This window comes from Ochotona princeps, chromosome 22, assembly GCF_030435755.1.
Source record: "Ochotona princeps isolate mOchPri1 chromosome 22, mOchPri1.hap1, whole genome shotgun sequence".
Taxonomy (NCBI): Eukaryota; Metazoa; Chordata; class Mammalia; order Lagomorpha; family Ochotonidae; genus Ochotona; species Ochotona princeps.
In genome coordinates, this window is record NC_080853.1 from 27,587,034 (window position 1) to 27,605,528 (window position 18,495).

The 18,495-nt window shown below is 37.6% G+C and overlaps 1 protein-coding gene across 1 annotated transcript in view; it reads right to left on the reverse strand.

Annotated features, from left to right (window-relative positions):
- MACROD2 (mono-ADP ribosylhydrolase 2) overlaps positions 1 to 18,495 on the reverse strand; it is a 1,523,237-nt gene that overhangs the window by 581,025 nt on the left and 923,717 nt on the right. Inside the window, exon 6 of the mRNA XM_058679322.1 lies at positions 553 to 674. Within this exon, the coding sequence (XP_058535305.1) occupies positions 553 to 674 (122 nt within the window). The remainder of the gene's footprint in view (positions 1 to 552; positions 675 to 18,495) is intronic.

The following is an 18,495-nucleotide window of genomic DNA, read 5'->3' on the forward strand; positions in this document are numbered from 1 at the left end:
ATAGGGGTAGAGCATACTGCTAAAGAAAAACAGGTGGGTAAACACCCCAAAACCGTGAAAAAAAAAATGCCTTTCATTTTACCATCTTGGTAAGAATAGGATCCACACTCTCTGAACTCTTTCTAAGCTGGAAAAACTTAAAAAGGCATGTAGCATATGCAGCTATAGCACATAGCTTTAAGAAGAATAAAGCAAACCTACAAGTAGCAACCTTCAGGTTAATGCAGTACCTTTGGAGTAAATTTCTGGAAACTGAGCCATCGCCAAAATTATATACATACATATGTAGACATACACATACATTCATAAGATACCTAAAGGTTAAATTGAACTCTAAAATGCATAAACAGACTACACAGCTTTAGATCTTTGGAACACCACCAACAATTTAGAAAATATTTGATGCACACCATCGCATAGGCCACATAATTTACTGGGGTCCTTAATTTTCCTATGTTGGAAATCGCTTTTCTTACCTCTGTTTGGCAAGGCTGCTTTCCAAAATATAAAGGCTGAGGAAGGATAAGTAATAATGAGCATGAAAGCACTTACAACTGATCGGATGTTGTTTTCTTTCACCAGTTTCAGAGACGATTTATAGCAATTTGCAAGGTCTTCCTTGTGGGAACCGTTAATATGCCCTCTGGCTATCGGTCCTACAGTATGGATGACATCTGTAAGCACAAAGAGAAGGAAAAGTAGAATAAACAAGGCATTTCTCACTTTTCCCGTCGTACTTGGTGCTTTATTTATGTTAGGCATTTGTGCTGGAGTCAGGAGACAGGCAACTTAAGAATTGTTAAATGTTTCCCTGGTAAAAGATTTTATAAAATACATCCTCCTAATGCAGGCAATTTTCCAGAAAAGTGATAACTGTGAAAAGGAATTCCCTACCGGTGAATTGCTCTATCATTCGGTCAGACCTGAATGAGACAGATCATAGTGCAAGTTGTGCATAATTGGCACCCTGGAAAAAGACAAATCCTTGGTGGGAAATAAATTTAGAAATAATTGCCTGCAAAATGAGCATCAGGATTGACATGGGAAAGAAGACTCGATGCTAGACATAACTTCACTTGTAAATAAGGCAAGATTCAGGCACTGTAAACCATAAAGAACAAATTTCTGAAAAAAAATGCCAACACAATTTATAGCAATCAGTTATAACTCTAAGAGAAATGATTTCAAACTATTTCTGCTGATTTTTATGTACCTCCCATCAATCCTCTCTAACATGAGTGCTAGAGAAAATAGTTCATCAATGTTAAGTTAGAAGTTAATAAGCTACTTTTTACTCTATTTGAACATCTCAGAGCAGTTCATAATGTTTCCCCACAAAATTTATTTTTTTCATATAAAGCCAGGCATTGTGTGTTCTGTGATTCTGCACACATATATGAAACCTTTGACTTCAGAGATGTGAGAGGACTGTCCCCACTTCAAAGTCAGCCAAGATTAGGAGAAACAACTCAAATTTCAGCCTCAATAACATAAAAGTGTTTTAGAAGTTTCCTTTCTCAGTCTTATTGCTGAATTCAACTATGAATGCCTTTCATTAGTTTAAGTTATAGTAACTAATGAACATTGATCATGCAAACAAAGTAAGTCAATATTATTGCAATATAATAAAAAAAGGATCTGGCTAAGCAATACTATTTAATTTCTTTTTAAAAAACTTTTTAAGAGATTCATTCATTTGTTTATTTTTATTATGTTCCACAATACATTTTTGTAAGCGTAAGGATTTCCCTCCTTCCTCTCTCCTTTCTCTGCCCCCATTTTCTTTACCAACCATTTTTCTCCATATTAATATAGTGGTATAGTCCTTGAGTAAGGTACAAGATTAATATTCCTCTATTTAAGTGCATCATGGCATTGAGTACTAGTTAATTTCGGCAACAGTAACAAAGCCATAAAAGTGCTTTATAAAATAAATATATGTAGCACACTTTAAAATTGTACATGAACTTGAATAATAACAAATAAATCACTAAGGGAAATGTCTGATGATTGATAACTAAATGTTGAAACTACTTTTTGAAGTTGGAGAAAAAAAAGCCTCAATGCATTGGTTTCAATAATTAATATAGATACAGCATTTAAATCCTTGTCAGACGATATTTGAGCCAATACTGTATGATGAAAACAGTCATAAAACCATTTCTAATGAGTTCATGAATATTTAACTTCACAATTAATCTAGCCTTAAAGCAAGAAATGATGCAACATACAAGTATATGATACAGGAGAGTACTCCATCCTATTAAGTCAAACCAGTTACCTTAGGGTAGGGCTTCTCTGAGCATTTAGTGTACTCTACTGAGCGATGAGTCTGCAGGAGGAGGACACTAATGCTTCTGATAGAAGCCTATTCTTGTCAAAGGAAATTGGGACTTTTGTGAATTTGGGGCAATTTGTACACTCTTCTGTTGCGGCATGAGAAGTCCGTGTTTTTTTGTCCTTCTCCAATTGCTACTGTATAGAAGAGCAGCAGTGTATGGTCACGGTCCTCTATTCTGGAGATGGAGGAAATCAAGGAAAAGTGTCTTTACTTTGGATCACAAAGGATGCTCCTGCGTGAGTTAGCAGAGAGAAAGCTCAAAGGCATCGATGGAAAGGAAGGATGGGACCAAAATAGGACAATATAATTTTTTCAAAGGCATAATTTTTAAAGATTTATTTCATTTTATTTTGTTGGAAAAGCAGATTTACAGAGAGGAGGAGAGACAGAGAAAGATCTTCCATCCGCTGATTCACTCTCTAAGTGGTCACAATGACCAGAGCTGAGCCAATCCAAAGCCAGGATCCTAGAGCTTCTGCTGGGTCTCCCATGTGGGTGCAGGGTCCCAAGGTTTTGGGCTCCACTGCCTTCCCAAGTCACAAGCAGGGAGCTGGATGGGAAGTGGAGCAGCCAGGACACAAACTGGCTCCCACATTGGATCCAGGTACATGCAAGATGAGGATATATGGAAATTTACTCGTTGCCTGTCTTCATTTCTCTATTTCATTTTGATGTCTGGGAATAAACAGATAATAACCGAGACTCTTCCAGATTAAATATCAGTCTCCACAGTTTGTGCTCTCTATCAAATTTACAGCCTCTGAGATCAAGTATTACTACTGAGCAAAGCCATGACCTCACAGATCCTCAAAGCGGAAGGTGAATCAATATAAGGCTTGAAAGGAAATTGCCTTCATTATTTTAATTGCTCATGGTACTTACAAATATCTGCCGTACACTGAGTTAGTTCTTTTGATAAAATTCAAACAGGAGACCTGCCTTCTGCTACCTGTTTCATCCCTGAGTCATCAATGACTCCAGATAAAGCCTGGTCACCTTGTCGACTTCTTTACCTGGAAATCAAACCAGCTGCTGGCTGATCGTGGGATCTCTTCCGTGTTGCATGGTATCATTTATCTTTAACTTTATATGGAGATGGCTTTTTCATAGTAGACTTGGAGTCTATGTGTGAGGTGATATATACACATGAGATGGGTGGTTGCAAACTCCATTGAAAATGCTCAAGTATCTCTAAGTGGGGTTTTTTGTGAAGCATACAAAAACCAGGGCAGCTGATGTCAATAGGAACATTAAGTGCAATGCCTGGTAAGTGGAGAGGCCCAAGAAATAGCAGATATTATTATGAGCAACAACTCTATAAGCAGTATCTGCTGCAGCCAAGGGTTCCATGGCACACAGGAATTAATGATAATGAATGATAATCAGTTATTGCCTCTTTGTGGTGTGGGAAGAACACTGTGCGACCTTGAGCAAGTCGTTCTCTTTCCTCAAAGCTAAAAGAAAGAGTTGATTAATGGTAACATCCTTTGCAGCTCTAAAGCACATTTCTTTATCTACAGGACTACTGAGCTACAAATTTTAAGTTATCTAATTCATTCATGTCAAGATAAATGAACACTGGTCACAGCTCAACTTTTTCCAACCTGTCTTTACAATGAAATGTAATCAGGCACTAGCCCCAAAGATACCAAATGAACTGCATCTATCAAAATTACAAATGCAGGTTTCTTTTGCTCCAATAGTTCCATCTCTAGGAATGCATTCTATAGAAAATGTGCTTGCTTACATACAAAATGGTATTACAAAGGCCATTCACTACAACATTGCACTTAGCAGGAGATGAGTTAAAAATAGATTACTTATATGATGAAATGTGTATTTGTAAAACAGATGAAAAAGATATTCATGTATACATGTGATCTCCAAGATATATTACAGAGTTAAAAATGCCAAGGAGTATGTATAGCATGTTACCATTAGTATAAAATATTTTTTTAAAAAAGCACCTTCGGGCCCGGCGGCGTGGCCTAGCGGTTAAAGTCCTCGCCTTGAACGCCCCGGGATCCCATATGGATGCCAGTTCTGATCCCGGCAGCTCCACTTCCCATCCAGCTCCCTACTTGTGGCCTGGGAAAGCAGTGGAGGACGGCCCAAAGCTTTGGGATCCTGCACCCGCGTGGGAGACCTGGAAGAGGTTCCTGGTTCCCGGCATCGGATTGCGCGCACCGGCCTGTTGCGGCACACTTGGGGAGTGAAACATCGGATGGAAGATCTTCCTCTCTGTCTCTCCTCCTCTGTGTATATCCGGCTTTCCAATAATAATAAATCTTTAAAAAAAAAAAGCACCTTCCACTTATGTGTAGGAAAAACTATATTTTGTTTTATTTGATTTGTGAACAAACCATCCCTAGAAAATTAAACAAGCAAATAATAACAGTGGGTGTCCACCGGGGACTGATGGAAACTACAAAGATTTGGCAAGTTTGGGAAGGAAACTTTTCACAGCTCCCTGTTTTATTTTGTAATTTATTTACTTGCTTGCTTCATTTTTATTTTTGACATTAAAATTATATAGTGGGATTAGTTACTCAAAAAGGTTTAAACGGCATTCAAACACCAAATATATGACTTTAAAAACTGTATTCCTGTATTCATTTCTCATATTTCCAAATGCATAAACATAATGAATATATGTTTCAAAAACAAACTTACATTATTTCATATACAAGAACACTCAAGTTCAAAACTAGATAAATTTTCAAGGAATTTAACAGAATGGCCACAAGGTCTTTCTTTTATTGCTCTCAATAATTTCTATTTAAAAAACAGATAGGGCCCTGCCTGGTGGAATAGCAGCTTAAGTCCTCGCCTTGAATGTGCCAGGATACCATATGGGTGCCAGTTCTAATCCTGGGAGCTCCATTTCCCATCCAGCTCCCTGCCTGTGGCCTGGGAAAGCAATCGAGGATGGCCCAAAGTCTTGGAACCCTGCACTCGCGTGGGAGACCCACAGGAAGCTCCTGGCTCCTGGCATTGTATCAGTGCAGCACCGGCTGTTGCAGTCACTTGTGGAGTGAATCATTGGACAGAAGATCTTCCTTTCTGTCTCTCCTCTTGCTGTATGTCTGACTTTGCAATAAAAAGAAATAAATCTTTAAAAATATAAATAAGTCTTAAAAAAATTAAAAAGCAGATAAAGATATGGTTTAAATGATGGATTAGAGGGCATTGCTTTCCTATATGGCTAGTATTTGTCTTTAAGATTTACTGAAAGGGAACCCACTCCATGGTACAGCAGGTATCCCATACAGATCTGTAACACTGGCATTCCACATGGGCTCTGATTTGAGTCTTGGTTGCTCAACTTCTGGTCCAGCTCCCTGCTAATGCACCTGGGAAAGCAGCAGATGATAGCCAAATGTTTAGGCCCCTGGCAATCATGTGGGAGACCTAGAGGCAGTTTTAGGCTTCTGACTTCAGCTGTTGTACCCATTTGTAGGATACACCAGCACATGGAAGGACAGAATCTCTCTCTTGCTCTGTGTAACTGTGCCTTAATATAAAGAAAAAAGGCAAAAACTTTAGTATTAAAGTTGAGTCTTCTATACCTTAAAGTGGCAATGTAATACAGGGATAAACATTTTGGGTATCTCCACAAAAAGTTCGAGTAATTGTCCACAATTTTTAGGATGAATGGAACAATATTGAAAATTCAATCAACTGTTCTCTGTTCAATGAACCCAGAGAAGGAGAATTATATGCCCAAAATGATAAAACAATGGGGAAAACAGTATCACAATGCTGATATGTTTACAATAAACATGTAGGCAGACACTGATGGAAGAAATGGCATGTAATTGCATACACAAAGTAGAGCTTGTTTATCAGGAAGCCCATTGTTTTAGCTACCTATTTGTGTATGCAGAATTTATGGTTAGCTATTCGCACAACGTCCAGCATTTTTGCTACTTCTTTTGCTTTTTATGGGTCAGAAATTAATAAAAGGCTGGTTTTGCTTGTTTTATCTTTAACTGCCAGGAACTTGTGAATGAAGGAAATGGGAAAGCATGGCTGTTACAGAATGAGCATCATAATTTCCTGAAACTAGTAATGGTGATGTTTTTTCCAGTGTCCATTCCCACATTCAAGAAAGGAAAAGTGTCTTTATACCTTGAAACCCTTTCTTCTACCAGCCAGGAAAGCCAAGAAAATGGAAAGTTAATCTGTACACGTAATCAAAATTTCAGATGCAACCCTTGAAGAAATGCAGAAAAACGAGAAGGCAGTGCCTTTTGTGCTTCATCAGACTAAATGGCAAGACAAATGGCAGCCGTTTTCCTTGTCTGTTTATGAAACCAATCAGTTGACAAATCAGCTCTTTTGTTTTGGGGTTGTAACAATCCCCTTGCACTCCTATATCCCTGTTTACTCTGGGAAATTAGTCTAAACTCTGAGAAAGGGAGGAGAGGATAGAGGCTTTCCTTGAAGGAATACAGAGAAGAGTCCCCATTCATTTCCCAAAACGTAAGTTGAAAAATGTGTGATTGGAATGCCAAATAAATATTGAAAGCTGCAGGATTACTTAACAAAGATTCAATCAGACTTATCGCTGACAAAACAAATACAGTAAAGCCATTCTGATAAAACATTAGCATAATGAATTTTAAAACAAACAAGAGGGCACATACAGGTTCCTCTCGTCTTTTTTCCATTTGTGAAGTGACTGGGCTACATTCAAACTGTTAATGAACAGTCAGACCAAGTGTAGAATCAATTACATGTTGCTTTCATTCACTCCACTCTTGTATTCATAAGCATAATCAGTCCATCTAACTGACTGCATAATGATGCGAGGTCCTGTCAATCACATTCAAATTGCATGAGCTTTAAGGAGAAAACCAATGCGTGGAATTAAATTTTCTTTTCCAGAGATAGGACAGCAAAACCAAGCACTAAAGTTACCATTTGCAAATCTTATTGGCCAATTTATATGATAAGCACCAACAATCTGTGACCTGAAACAGAATACTTGAAGTTCAGTTAACAGGAAATTGAATTACCACCTGATAACCTTACAAAGTAAACGCTGCCTTTTCTTTCCGTATAGGTTGATGTTTCATATACACATTTCCAAAGCTTATTTTTTAAATTATATTTTAAGGTGTTCCTTTTCCATCTGCAACAGACATCTGTTAGAATACACTGCCCATACTGCCCCGCAGCACGTTTCCAGGTTTGGTTTTTCTCATACATTTTTGCAGTGGCATGATGGATTTCTCTCCAAGCTCAAATAGACTATAGCCATCCAGTTACTTGAATACATTTGGGATAAATGAGCATTTACAATCTTAGCTTCTAACCCAGTGTCTTTGGAGTCTATGAGTTGACCCTTATTTCTTTTATTCCTTCCAGAAAGGACTTTTTGGTTTACTTCCTTTTACCTCTTTGGTGCTATGGTTTCTATAAATAAGACGTCTGCAGTTAAGTCTAACTATGCAACAGCTAAACAGCATTTAGCATTTTGAAGCCGAACAAGGCACAAGAAAGTACTGTTAGTGTTTGAATGCAGAGAAATGTTTCAGTTGGAGGGCAGATCCTATTTTTAGATGAGGATGTGAATATGTTGTAATGTTTTAGACACCATGTGTTGATGTTTATTGCTTTATTGACTTCGGAATTGGGAGGTTTTAAACACAATTTATAAAATGTTACACTCTTCTCTATCTTGAAAAAAATGGGCAAAGTTTACCTTGAACATTTTTTAATCCGCTCACTCTTTCTCACATGATTTTTCAAAGGTTGAGTTTATGCATGTGATTCTGTCCTGCTTCAAATTGGACCCTTACCCTTATTTGTTTTTAATAACATAGATTGAAATTCATGTCAAAAGGATATCCTGTGGTCAGCCATTTATAGTCTCTGAAATTCCACAGGGTATTGGGGTATCTGCATTACAATAGTGTTATTTCCAACAGAGAGGGGTCCCAGAAAGCCTGTGGGAAGCCGAATTATCTGTAAAATTCCATCATTTTAAAATGAACTCTGACAGAACACATCCTAAAAGGAAGTGAGTCAAATGCGTGGTATTTCTACCCCTTCAATAGGAGGGGTGAGAGGAGGTGGTGGCCCAAATACACAATATGACTTTTTCAGGGAAGATGGACAATCAGCTCTTTGTTCTGGTTGAAGAGACGGCGGCCACTTGCAGCCTTTTCACAGAGATGCAACAGCAGTACTTTATTAAGATGTGAGGGGGAAAATAGGCTTAAAAATTCTATGCAGCCAGTGAAAATAAATGACTTGTTAGTCCTTCCTGCAAGGGTAATTCGACAAATGCAGACTCCAGGCTAGAACTGAAGTGTTTGGAGAGGTCAACATGGGGACACACAGGCTGGCATTGCCACTGCGTGTGTTTGTGTATTGCCAGTCTTCTCCACATCTCCCTCATTGCAAACCCGGGCAAGAAACACTCTTACAAACATTCCCCCAAACATTAATTCTGTCCTTTATTTAAGAAGTATTTATTGAGAACCCACAAGGTCTCAGGTGCATAGTGTATTTGTTTCATTTACTCTCAGTAACCATGTCTGAAATTTTTCTGAATTCAGAACATTCCTGGCATCCAAAGAGAACTTTCCCCAATCCCTTTCCTCAACCTGAAAACTGTTATCATTTGATGAAATACAAAGAGAAATTAGCTTCCTTCAAGGTGGGCTCCATGAACCCCACTATGTAAATGAATTTTGGACTAATTTCCCCTCTTTTGCCTTGTGATTGATCGTTAATATGAATTTTTTTCTTTGTAAAGATTTATTTTTTATTGCAAAGTCAGATTTACAGAGAGAAGGAGCCACAGAGAGAAAGCTCTTTCATGCATTGGTTCATTCCCCAAGTGGACACAATGGCTAGAGCTGAGCTAATCTGAAGCCAAGAACCTGGAGCTTCTTTTGCATCTCCCACCCAGGTGCAGGGTCCCAAGGCTTTGGGCCGTCCTCGACTGCTTTCCCAGGCCACAAGCAGGGAGCTGGATGGGAAGTGGAGCCGCCGGGATATGATCCGGGGCCCATATGGGATCCCAGTGCACTCAAGACGAGGCCATTAGCCTCTAGGCTACTACATTGGGCACTAATAAGAATTTTTTAAACACTAATATTTCTGGAAGCTTCCATGAGAAGCAGCACTCCAGTAAAGAAAGACTGTGCTGGAGTAGGTAAGACATTTCCTGTCACTGATGGTAATGAAATGTGTCTGTGTTTGTTCTGAGATTCTTTCTTATTCTGAAATGTTATGATGCAAATTCCTGGCTTCATGTATTGACTATGTATACACAGCAGGAAACATGACAAATCTGTGTCTGTCTGTTGTTCACAAAGCCAAGAACCCTATGGGGAGAATTGTTTAATGGGTAATTAGTGAGTTTGTGGATGATTAAATAAAAGTTGGCCCAATATAATCAGTGCAATCAGAGATGATACACTAGATTAGAGAAAATAAGAGGGTGAATAGATAGTCTAGACCAGACAAGCAATGCAATCTGGTTATACTGGTTCAAATTATTCAACATCACTCTTTATAGAACTGAGACGTTTCTTTTTTTCACAGATTCACCAGAACCCAATCAAAGATTCCACACAACCGCACCACAGATGATAAAAAAAAAAGTGTTCGGCACTATTGCACTTCTTAAAAAAAAAACTATGAAATTCTTTCCCCGCCCCCCCCCCCACAAAATGTGTGCTGACGCCTTTGCCCTTTTTTGCAAGAGATAATTGAATAAGTGCCTTTTCTAAATGTGTCATTTTCCTCATCTGCACAGAGCTTGTTTCAGAGGCTGGTTTTGGCTCTCATATCACAACATGGAACGTGACAGACTTTCTCCATATCTTGTCCAAGATTTAATGGGATCATTCATCCTATTTCTTTTACAAAAATGACATTTGATATAATGGAACTACCCCTCAAATAAAGCCAAGATGATTTCTCTTGGAGATTGGCCATCCATAAGTGAGCCCTGGACTCTATGTATTCTGTATACCTATATTTATATTCTCATTTGTTTCCAGCCTTCATGGTGTACATCTCCAAATTGGGTCTTGCACATTTATTTTTCTAAAGGAAGATTTATATTTGGAAAACACAAATTAGAAGGATAAAAAAAAATTTAAGAATTAGATTAATCAAGCTTCCAGCAGAATGAATATCTGGACATTTCTATGCTGAGGAGTTACATTATTTATGAATTCAATTTAAACAAACCCAACAATACAAGCAAAGAAAGTAAAGGAGATATAATGCTTAAATAATAGGTGCAACAACACTAAATGTTTCTCCAATGGGCTTTTCCTCTATCAAAAGCAAAATGGTTTGCTTATATTGCTGGACACTAGATCAGTATGCATTCCTACCTACCTTTGAAAAACAATGAGCTGGGACCTGCTGCGATGGCTCAGTGGTTAAATTCTCACCTTGCAAGAGTCAGGATCCCATCTGAGCATCAGTTCATGTCCCAGTTGCTCTATTTCCAATCCAGCTCTCTGCTTATGGCTTGAGAAAGCAGTAGAGAATGACTCAAATGCTTGGGACCCTGCATCCACATTGGAGACCCGGAAGAGGCTCCTGGCTCCTAGTTCCTGGCTATGGATCAGCACAGCTCTGGCCATTACAGCTATTTAGGGAGTGAACGAGCAGATGGGAGATCTTTCTCCGTGTCTGTTGTTCTCTCCGTAAATCTGATCTGCCTTTCCAATTAAAAGAGGAGCTGTTTTCAGAGCATTTTTTTTTTTTGGTCGTAGAATGCATAGCAATATTCCTTCCCTCTTTCTAGAAACAGTTACCAGGGCATTTCTACCCACTGATCTCTTGAGAATAGAGTAGAATTTCTGAAAAAATTTGTCAGGAGTCAATGAAGGAAGTTTAAGGCGACTTCTATTGGTCAGTTGCTTCTTGTAGGGAAGAGAAGAGTGGGAGAAGCTAAGAGAAAATCCTAGAAGAGCTTATGGGTATTGCCAACACGGATTCTTCTCAATCATGAGTTTCCAATGCAAGTGAGGACTCTGGTTTTACTTCCTCATGCAGCCTGCTTTACGGAATGAACTGGCAGCTCTGAAAGTCGAAGTCAAAGAACCCACGAGCTCAAAAGTTAGCGGCACACTTTGCTGAATACGTCATCATGGGTGGAGGGTGAAAAAGGATCAAAAATTGAATTCAAGAAACTTGACCCTGGGAGACAGGAAGGAAGCCAGGAACATGGAGACAGAATTGTGGTTGGGAATCTGAATTCCCATAGTGCGTGTCAGGCCTTCTGAGCCACTCTTCAATGTCAAAACAAAATGCAGACAGGGGACAAGAACAGGAGTAGGGTTAATGAGAAAAAAAAGTGCAATCAAATGGAACTTACTTTCCAGCATCAAGACAGTTTTTTCTTTTTAAACTTCTCCTGTCTTTGTCTATTTTGTGCCTGACAGAATCACTGAGGGGAGAGAATGTATCACTGAGCCTTTCAAACGTGACTCATTCTAGACGAAGATCCGAGGAGGTCAACATGTGCTTCTGCAAGATTATTTAGTAGAAATCATTAATGTAAAAAGACTCAAAGAAAGCCAAAAAATCTTTTCACAGTAATTCAGGTGCCAAGAGTGAAATGTTTGCATGGAAAGATTTTTTTTTTTTTAATTAACTAATGAATAGCAGGTCTTCCAGGAAAGAAAAACCTGGAATTGAATAAACAGCCTCTGGTGACTGATTCTTCAGTAATACACTATTCTGTCAGCCAATGAACAAAACTTCTCAGTTTTATTATTAAATGGGATCATGGTTGCTATAATATGACATAAAGTCAAAGACATTATGATGAAGGAAATTAACAGAACGAAAGAATGGGCAGATTTGGTATCAGGAGGGAAATTGTTATGTTCTAGAGCAGTACCTTGAGTTATCAGAAAAAGATAATTATAATTAGACAAGATGTATCAGGAAAGAACAGGAAACAAGCTTTCACACCTCAGTGACATCCCACTCAACACCTGGGTGAACTTAGGCAGACTATTTTTCTCTTCTGTACAAACAGGATAATATCTACTTGTCAAGTCATCAGGAGGAATAAGCTGAGGCTTTATATATGAAAATATCATCACCCGTGGTTCTTGGAAGGTAGGAAATGCAAGCTCTGACTTGATTAATCACTGTTAATACAAATAAATAATTATATTCACAAAGCATATCAATTTGTCGACAATATTTTTTTGCTTACATTACTTCATTATTCCCTCATTGAGATTCATGACTAAATATATGAACCAATAATGTCAAAATTTATATTATCCTGGTTTATTTCCTTTTACTACTTAATGGGTTGCTGGATTTTGTTTTCATAAGCTCTTTCTTTTTAAGTTGTTGCTGTGTGTTACTGAGGAATTAAAAAATGGTATGGCTAGAAATCTTGCAAGTCATTGAATTTTCAAATGTTCTTAGCTCGTTCTTGTTTCCAAAAGCTGTATTGTTGATATATTGAGGTTTTTTTCAAAGAGCTCATGGGGAATTATTATTATTTCTTACAAAAAAACTACACAAAGATTTTTAATATGTAAAATCAACATATTTTAATTCTAGTTTTCCATGAACTTTTTGAAGCAACCTCATATAATAAAATCATGTTCAGATTTTGTTTTTATCGGAAGTGCTGATATTTTGCTTCATTTCATTCTATTCTGAGTAAAACAACAGTCTGAATTTTATACCTATGTTGGCAAGCTGGATTTTCATTTCCTTTCTAGAAGTTTTGGGAACTTTGAATTCTGAAATCCAATGTGTCCTTTCAGATCTGAAAATTATTTTTCCCTTCTAATTATCCAATTTTTACTGCTCTTTCATATTTCCCATTCTTTCTAGAATTCTTAACAGATGAGTTTGTATATACGAGAGCGATTTGTATATATGGGAGAGGGCTCCAATTTTTTTTCTCTTAAGTGTTTTCATTTATACTTCAAAATGTGTCATTCATTCTTCTGAATGTTTTCAGCTTTTAGTTTTCCATAACGTATTCTTTTATTAGAAATTATTGCTCTTGCTTTGATTTCTGAGAATTTTTATTTTCTGGTTGTTCTTTCCCTCTCATGGAAACATCTTTTCCTAACTTTTCCATATTTATAGATGATTCATTATATTATCCTTTTCTCTTCCATACATTTTCCTTGGACATAAATCCCTTCATTCTGAGGACAATACTTATCAACCAATAGATCTTGATAGATTTTGATTCACCTAATGTAAAAACTCATACTTTTTTCTCATACTTTGATATGCAGCCCTGTATATATTTTGTGCATTTTCACTAAGTTTTTATTGTAATGCAATTAATCATTTCCATGGCAAGATTTCACAAGTAGTACAAAAAAATCATAATGTAAATTACTCACCAAATTATGCAAGTAGATATTTTAACAAGGAATATACCTCTGATGTTGCTAAGAACTGAATTACAGAACTGGGTAGGATCCTCACCGTTTTTCATTGTGAAAATGTAGGATTATATTTTTCCAAAATAATAAAAACCCATATGTTACACAGTTGAAACTATATATACAATGTAGACATAGAGGAAAGAGAAGAAAAAAAGAACATAGTCCATATTTTCATGTTCCAGAACAGACCCAACCACAAGGTACTAATTGATTCACCAAACTTTTTTTTAGAACTGACGACAGCATTGTTCCAAACCATCCTTATTTTGAACTCATCTTTCATATATAAACATAAATTTGAGCACTTAACAGAAGAGTATAGTTCAATTTTAAAGAGTTGTTTCAGATAACTAATTATTATTGATTAAAAATCCTACCAAATGCTTCAACTAGAAGGAATATTTATTTTTATCCTAAATTTTAGATTTATGTGTCTTGTTATAAACTTAATTCTCTGGAAATATTTTAAAGCAGAAATAGATCAAAAAGCTGTGTTATTTACCAAACCATCCTTGCTGTGCAGCATTTTGAATGCATAATCGATAATATCAATGACACAAACTAATAGAATTTTAGCTGTTCAGTTTGTTCTGATGAACCAATAGTTAGGATAGCCATAGTTCTCTCTAACAAATGAATCACAAGTGTATGCTTGACATTGTTATACAGTAAAGACTCTGAAGAACAATGAAATTAATTATGTTAATACGCTTGGCAGAGTTCGATAGAATAAAATGAAGGTTTCCATAAGATGAAAGCAAGTTTTGTATTTTCAAACTTTTAATATTCTTAAATGGAGGAAATGCATGCATAAAGAAAACACCAATACGATCAGTTTATAGAATTTCATGAACACAAATTAGGCCCCTCTATACAAACATTCTATTGGCCTAAGATTCAAGTCATGGATTAGAAATCTATATATAGAACAGTATTGGAGTGCCCACTTAGTTCTCAGCTCATAGATTCTGAGATGATGGTGAAATGCCAAAGTCCTCCACTTCTAGAAACATACTGTTTCATCTCTCTAAATCATTTAAATCATCACCATCCTTGACATGATCAAAGAAGAATGAGGTCATATTTCATCCTAGACTGGGACCTACATCATACAGGTTCATGGTACACACTTCTGTTAATGGCAGGAAAAAAATACAGGAATTGTAGAGATTAGAGAGGAATAAAAAAAACCTGTTTCTAGGACTTGGCACTGTGGCAAAACGGGTTAAGCCTCTACCTGCTGGACCAGCATTCCCTATGGACACTGATTTGGTTCCTGGCTCCCCTACTTCCAATCCAGATGCCTGTTGGTTTGAATAGAAAGTGGTAGAAAATGGATCAAGTACTTGGGTCCCTGCACTCACATAGGAAACCTGGAGAAAGCCACTGGCTGTTGGCTTAGGATTGGTGCATCTCTTATCATTGCAGCAGTTTGGAGATTAAGCCAGTGAACCAAAGATCTCTCCCTCTCTCTCTGTGTCTCTATGTAACTCTTCCTTTCAAATAAATAAACAAATGTTAAAAATAAGATTTTCCATATTATAATGTATCCTGGATTTCTTCTATGATAAAACATGCCTCATTCTTCCCAAGATGTTTTTTATATTGTTTATAACTTGTACTAAACACAGTTACTATATGACTTCTATTTTGCTGCTAGAATTACATGCAAGAGAATTGACAAGGATGTAAATATTGACAGCTGTATTATTTATAATGGTTTCAAATGGAAGAAACCCAGATGCTCATCAACTCATTAATGAAACTAAATTCATAGTTATTTAACAAAAAAACTATCCAGTTTCAATGTAATAATATTCAAAATAAAAAGCAATGAAGTATTTACATCCTTCACCATGAATGAACCTTAAACATGATGCAAGATTAAAGAAAATAAGAGACAAAATTGCATATATTATGTAACTCCTTTTGTATACCAAGTCCAGAATAAACAAATCCATAGAGCGAGAAAGTAGATTAATCACTGCTGAGAATGGGGTCAGGAGATGGACAGAATCCATTATTATTTTCTTTTTCACATTTTCGAAGGTAATGACATTCATATGGGATTCAACAGTGGTGGTGGTAACTATACAACTCTAAATATACCCAAATCATATCATTGTACACTTCAAAAAAAAAAAACCATCAAATGAAAACAGATTTAAAAAAAAATGTGTTGGGACTTGCTAGGAAATTCAGGCACAAAGTAGTTAACTTGTATTTGACAAATGATTGCTAGCATAATGAAATGGTTAAGTAATTCATATTAATTATGTCCAGTGCTCACTTTGGCAGCATATATACTAAAATAGGAATGATTGCGTAGAGAATATGTAGAATATGAAAGCGAACAATGTAAAATAAGATCAGGAAGAGGGAATTTGTCACTCCCATCAAATCTGTCCAGGAAACGTTTATAAATACAACTGAATAAGGCTTAGGCCGCGTTTTTCCAGTAGAGGCCAATGGGATAACCTTTGTGACTACCCTCCTTGCCAAATGAATATAACAGAACATGCAGAACTGCCTGCAAATCGGAAGAGCAGATGCAACTTCTGTTTTTCACAAGGCCTGCTTGGCTGGTTTAGCCCAAACTACCCAGTGATCAAGCATTCAGAATGCCCAGGCTGGTCATAAATAATAAGGAGAGGGAGAAAAGTGACAGAGATGGTTAGAAGACACGCAGCTCTTCGATGTGGCTATGCGAGCAGGTCACAGGGTGATTCATCAGGAACAGAATTACAAAGATTGGACATAAGAAGCACAATGTTTTATTTTACAAATAGACTACACGGCAAATCATCTGAGCATGAGAAAATATTAGGTCAGTTATGTGCAAAAATTACCATCCTTTCCCATGTCCTTCCAGAAAGATTTTGATGCTGTGTGTTTTGGCTCTAAGTCTATTTTCCTTCATCAGTATGTAAAATTTGGAAGTTTTATGTGTGCTGATAAGCATGTGCTTCAAAAAGTTTGTGTAAAATAGAAAGATGTGCTTACATCGGTACAATTAAAAAAAATCCATGCTTGGTTATTTCATAATAAGCATTTTCCTGGATATTTTGGAAGACCGCATCTATGCATGGGTTTCAAAATTGTTTGCAACAAAATAAACATATTTTCATTCCTTTTATCCAAGAAGTATAAGAAGTGTACATATTCATATATAGTCAAACTCATGCACAGGCTGGAGAAGTCACCCTTTTGCCATGTTAAGAAACGTTAACATAAGGGCGTGGCGTGATAGCGTAGTGGTTAAAGTCCTCGCCTTGCATGCGCCGGGATCCCATATGGGTGCCGGTTCTAATCCTGGTGGCCCTGCTTCCCATCCAGCTCCCTGCTTGTGGCCTGGGAAAGCAGTCAAAGACGGCCCAAAGCCTTGGTACCCTGCACCCGCGTGGGAGACCCAGAAGAGCTCTGGCTCCTGGCTTTGGATTGGCTCAGTCGGATGGAAGATCTTCCTCTCTGTCTCTCCTCCTCTGTGTATCCACCTTTCCAATAAAAATAAGTAAATCTTAAAAAAAAAAAAAGAAACGTTAACATGCTGGTGTAGCAAGTTAAGCCACATGCCGTGGTGACTGGACTCCATATGGACACCAGGTAGACCCACCTTTTCCACTTTGGAACCAGCTGCCAAGTGCTTGGGCCCTATTAACCTATAGGACGTCAAGATTAGGCAACACAGTAAGACGGGTGCTCAAGCTTGTGATGGTACAACAGGGAGCTCAACTTGCTGCTTCTGTCTGCTGTGACATGTAGGTATCCTACTGTTTTCCACATGTCCAGGACAATCCACATTTGGAACTGAAGCATGTCTAGTGAATGCAAATTGCTGTTAGCACCGTGATAAATTTGAAAAGCTGTTAAGTCCAGCCATTTTCCATCAGGAACTATCCGTACTGAAGTGCATAAATACATTTACATTAACTGTTTAAAAGGAAAAATTATAATATAACAGGCAATATCTCCATGTATTTCACTCCTCTGATGTATGATTTTTAAAGCACAGCATAAGTAATGGGCACTTATGAGTAACGGTTTCTCACTCAACTGTAGATTATGCTCCCAAATTCACACAGCACAGCAAATTTAAGATCAATATTTGCACTCTGTTTTTCTTTCATTCAGTACATATATATAGCAAATTTATATATGTATATATATATGTGTAAAGAGAGGGGGGTATGTGGAAAAACAGAGACAGAGAGAGCAGGTTCCTATTGATTGGTTCATTACCCAATTTTTGAAAGCTCCAGGACTGCACTGTGCCTGGGTCACGGCCAGAGACAGAAGTTGGGAACACAAATCACATCTTCCACACAGGTTGCAGGAGCCCATTGACCAACACAGCATCCCAGCATCTGCATGGGTGGAGTCAGAAATCAGAGCCCAACATCCAATCCAAGCACTGTAACGAGGAAAACTTGCATCTAAAGTACTAAACACTTGCTGTGTATTCTTGATCTTTTTTTAAAGATTTATTTCTATTTGAAAGGTAAAGTTACGGAGAGAAGGATAGTCAGAGAGAAATGTTCCATCCATTAACTCATTAATCGAATAGCCACAACAGCTGGAGCTGAGCAGCTCAAGTCAGGAGCCAGGGGCTTCTTCAGGGTCTCCCACATGGGTACAAGGACCCAAGGACTTGAGACACCTTCTGCTGCTTTTCCAGGCCATAAGCAGGGCTCTGGATCTGAAGTGAAACAGCCATGACACATAGCTGACCCCTTT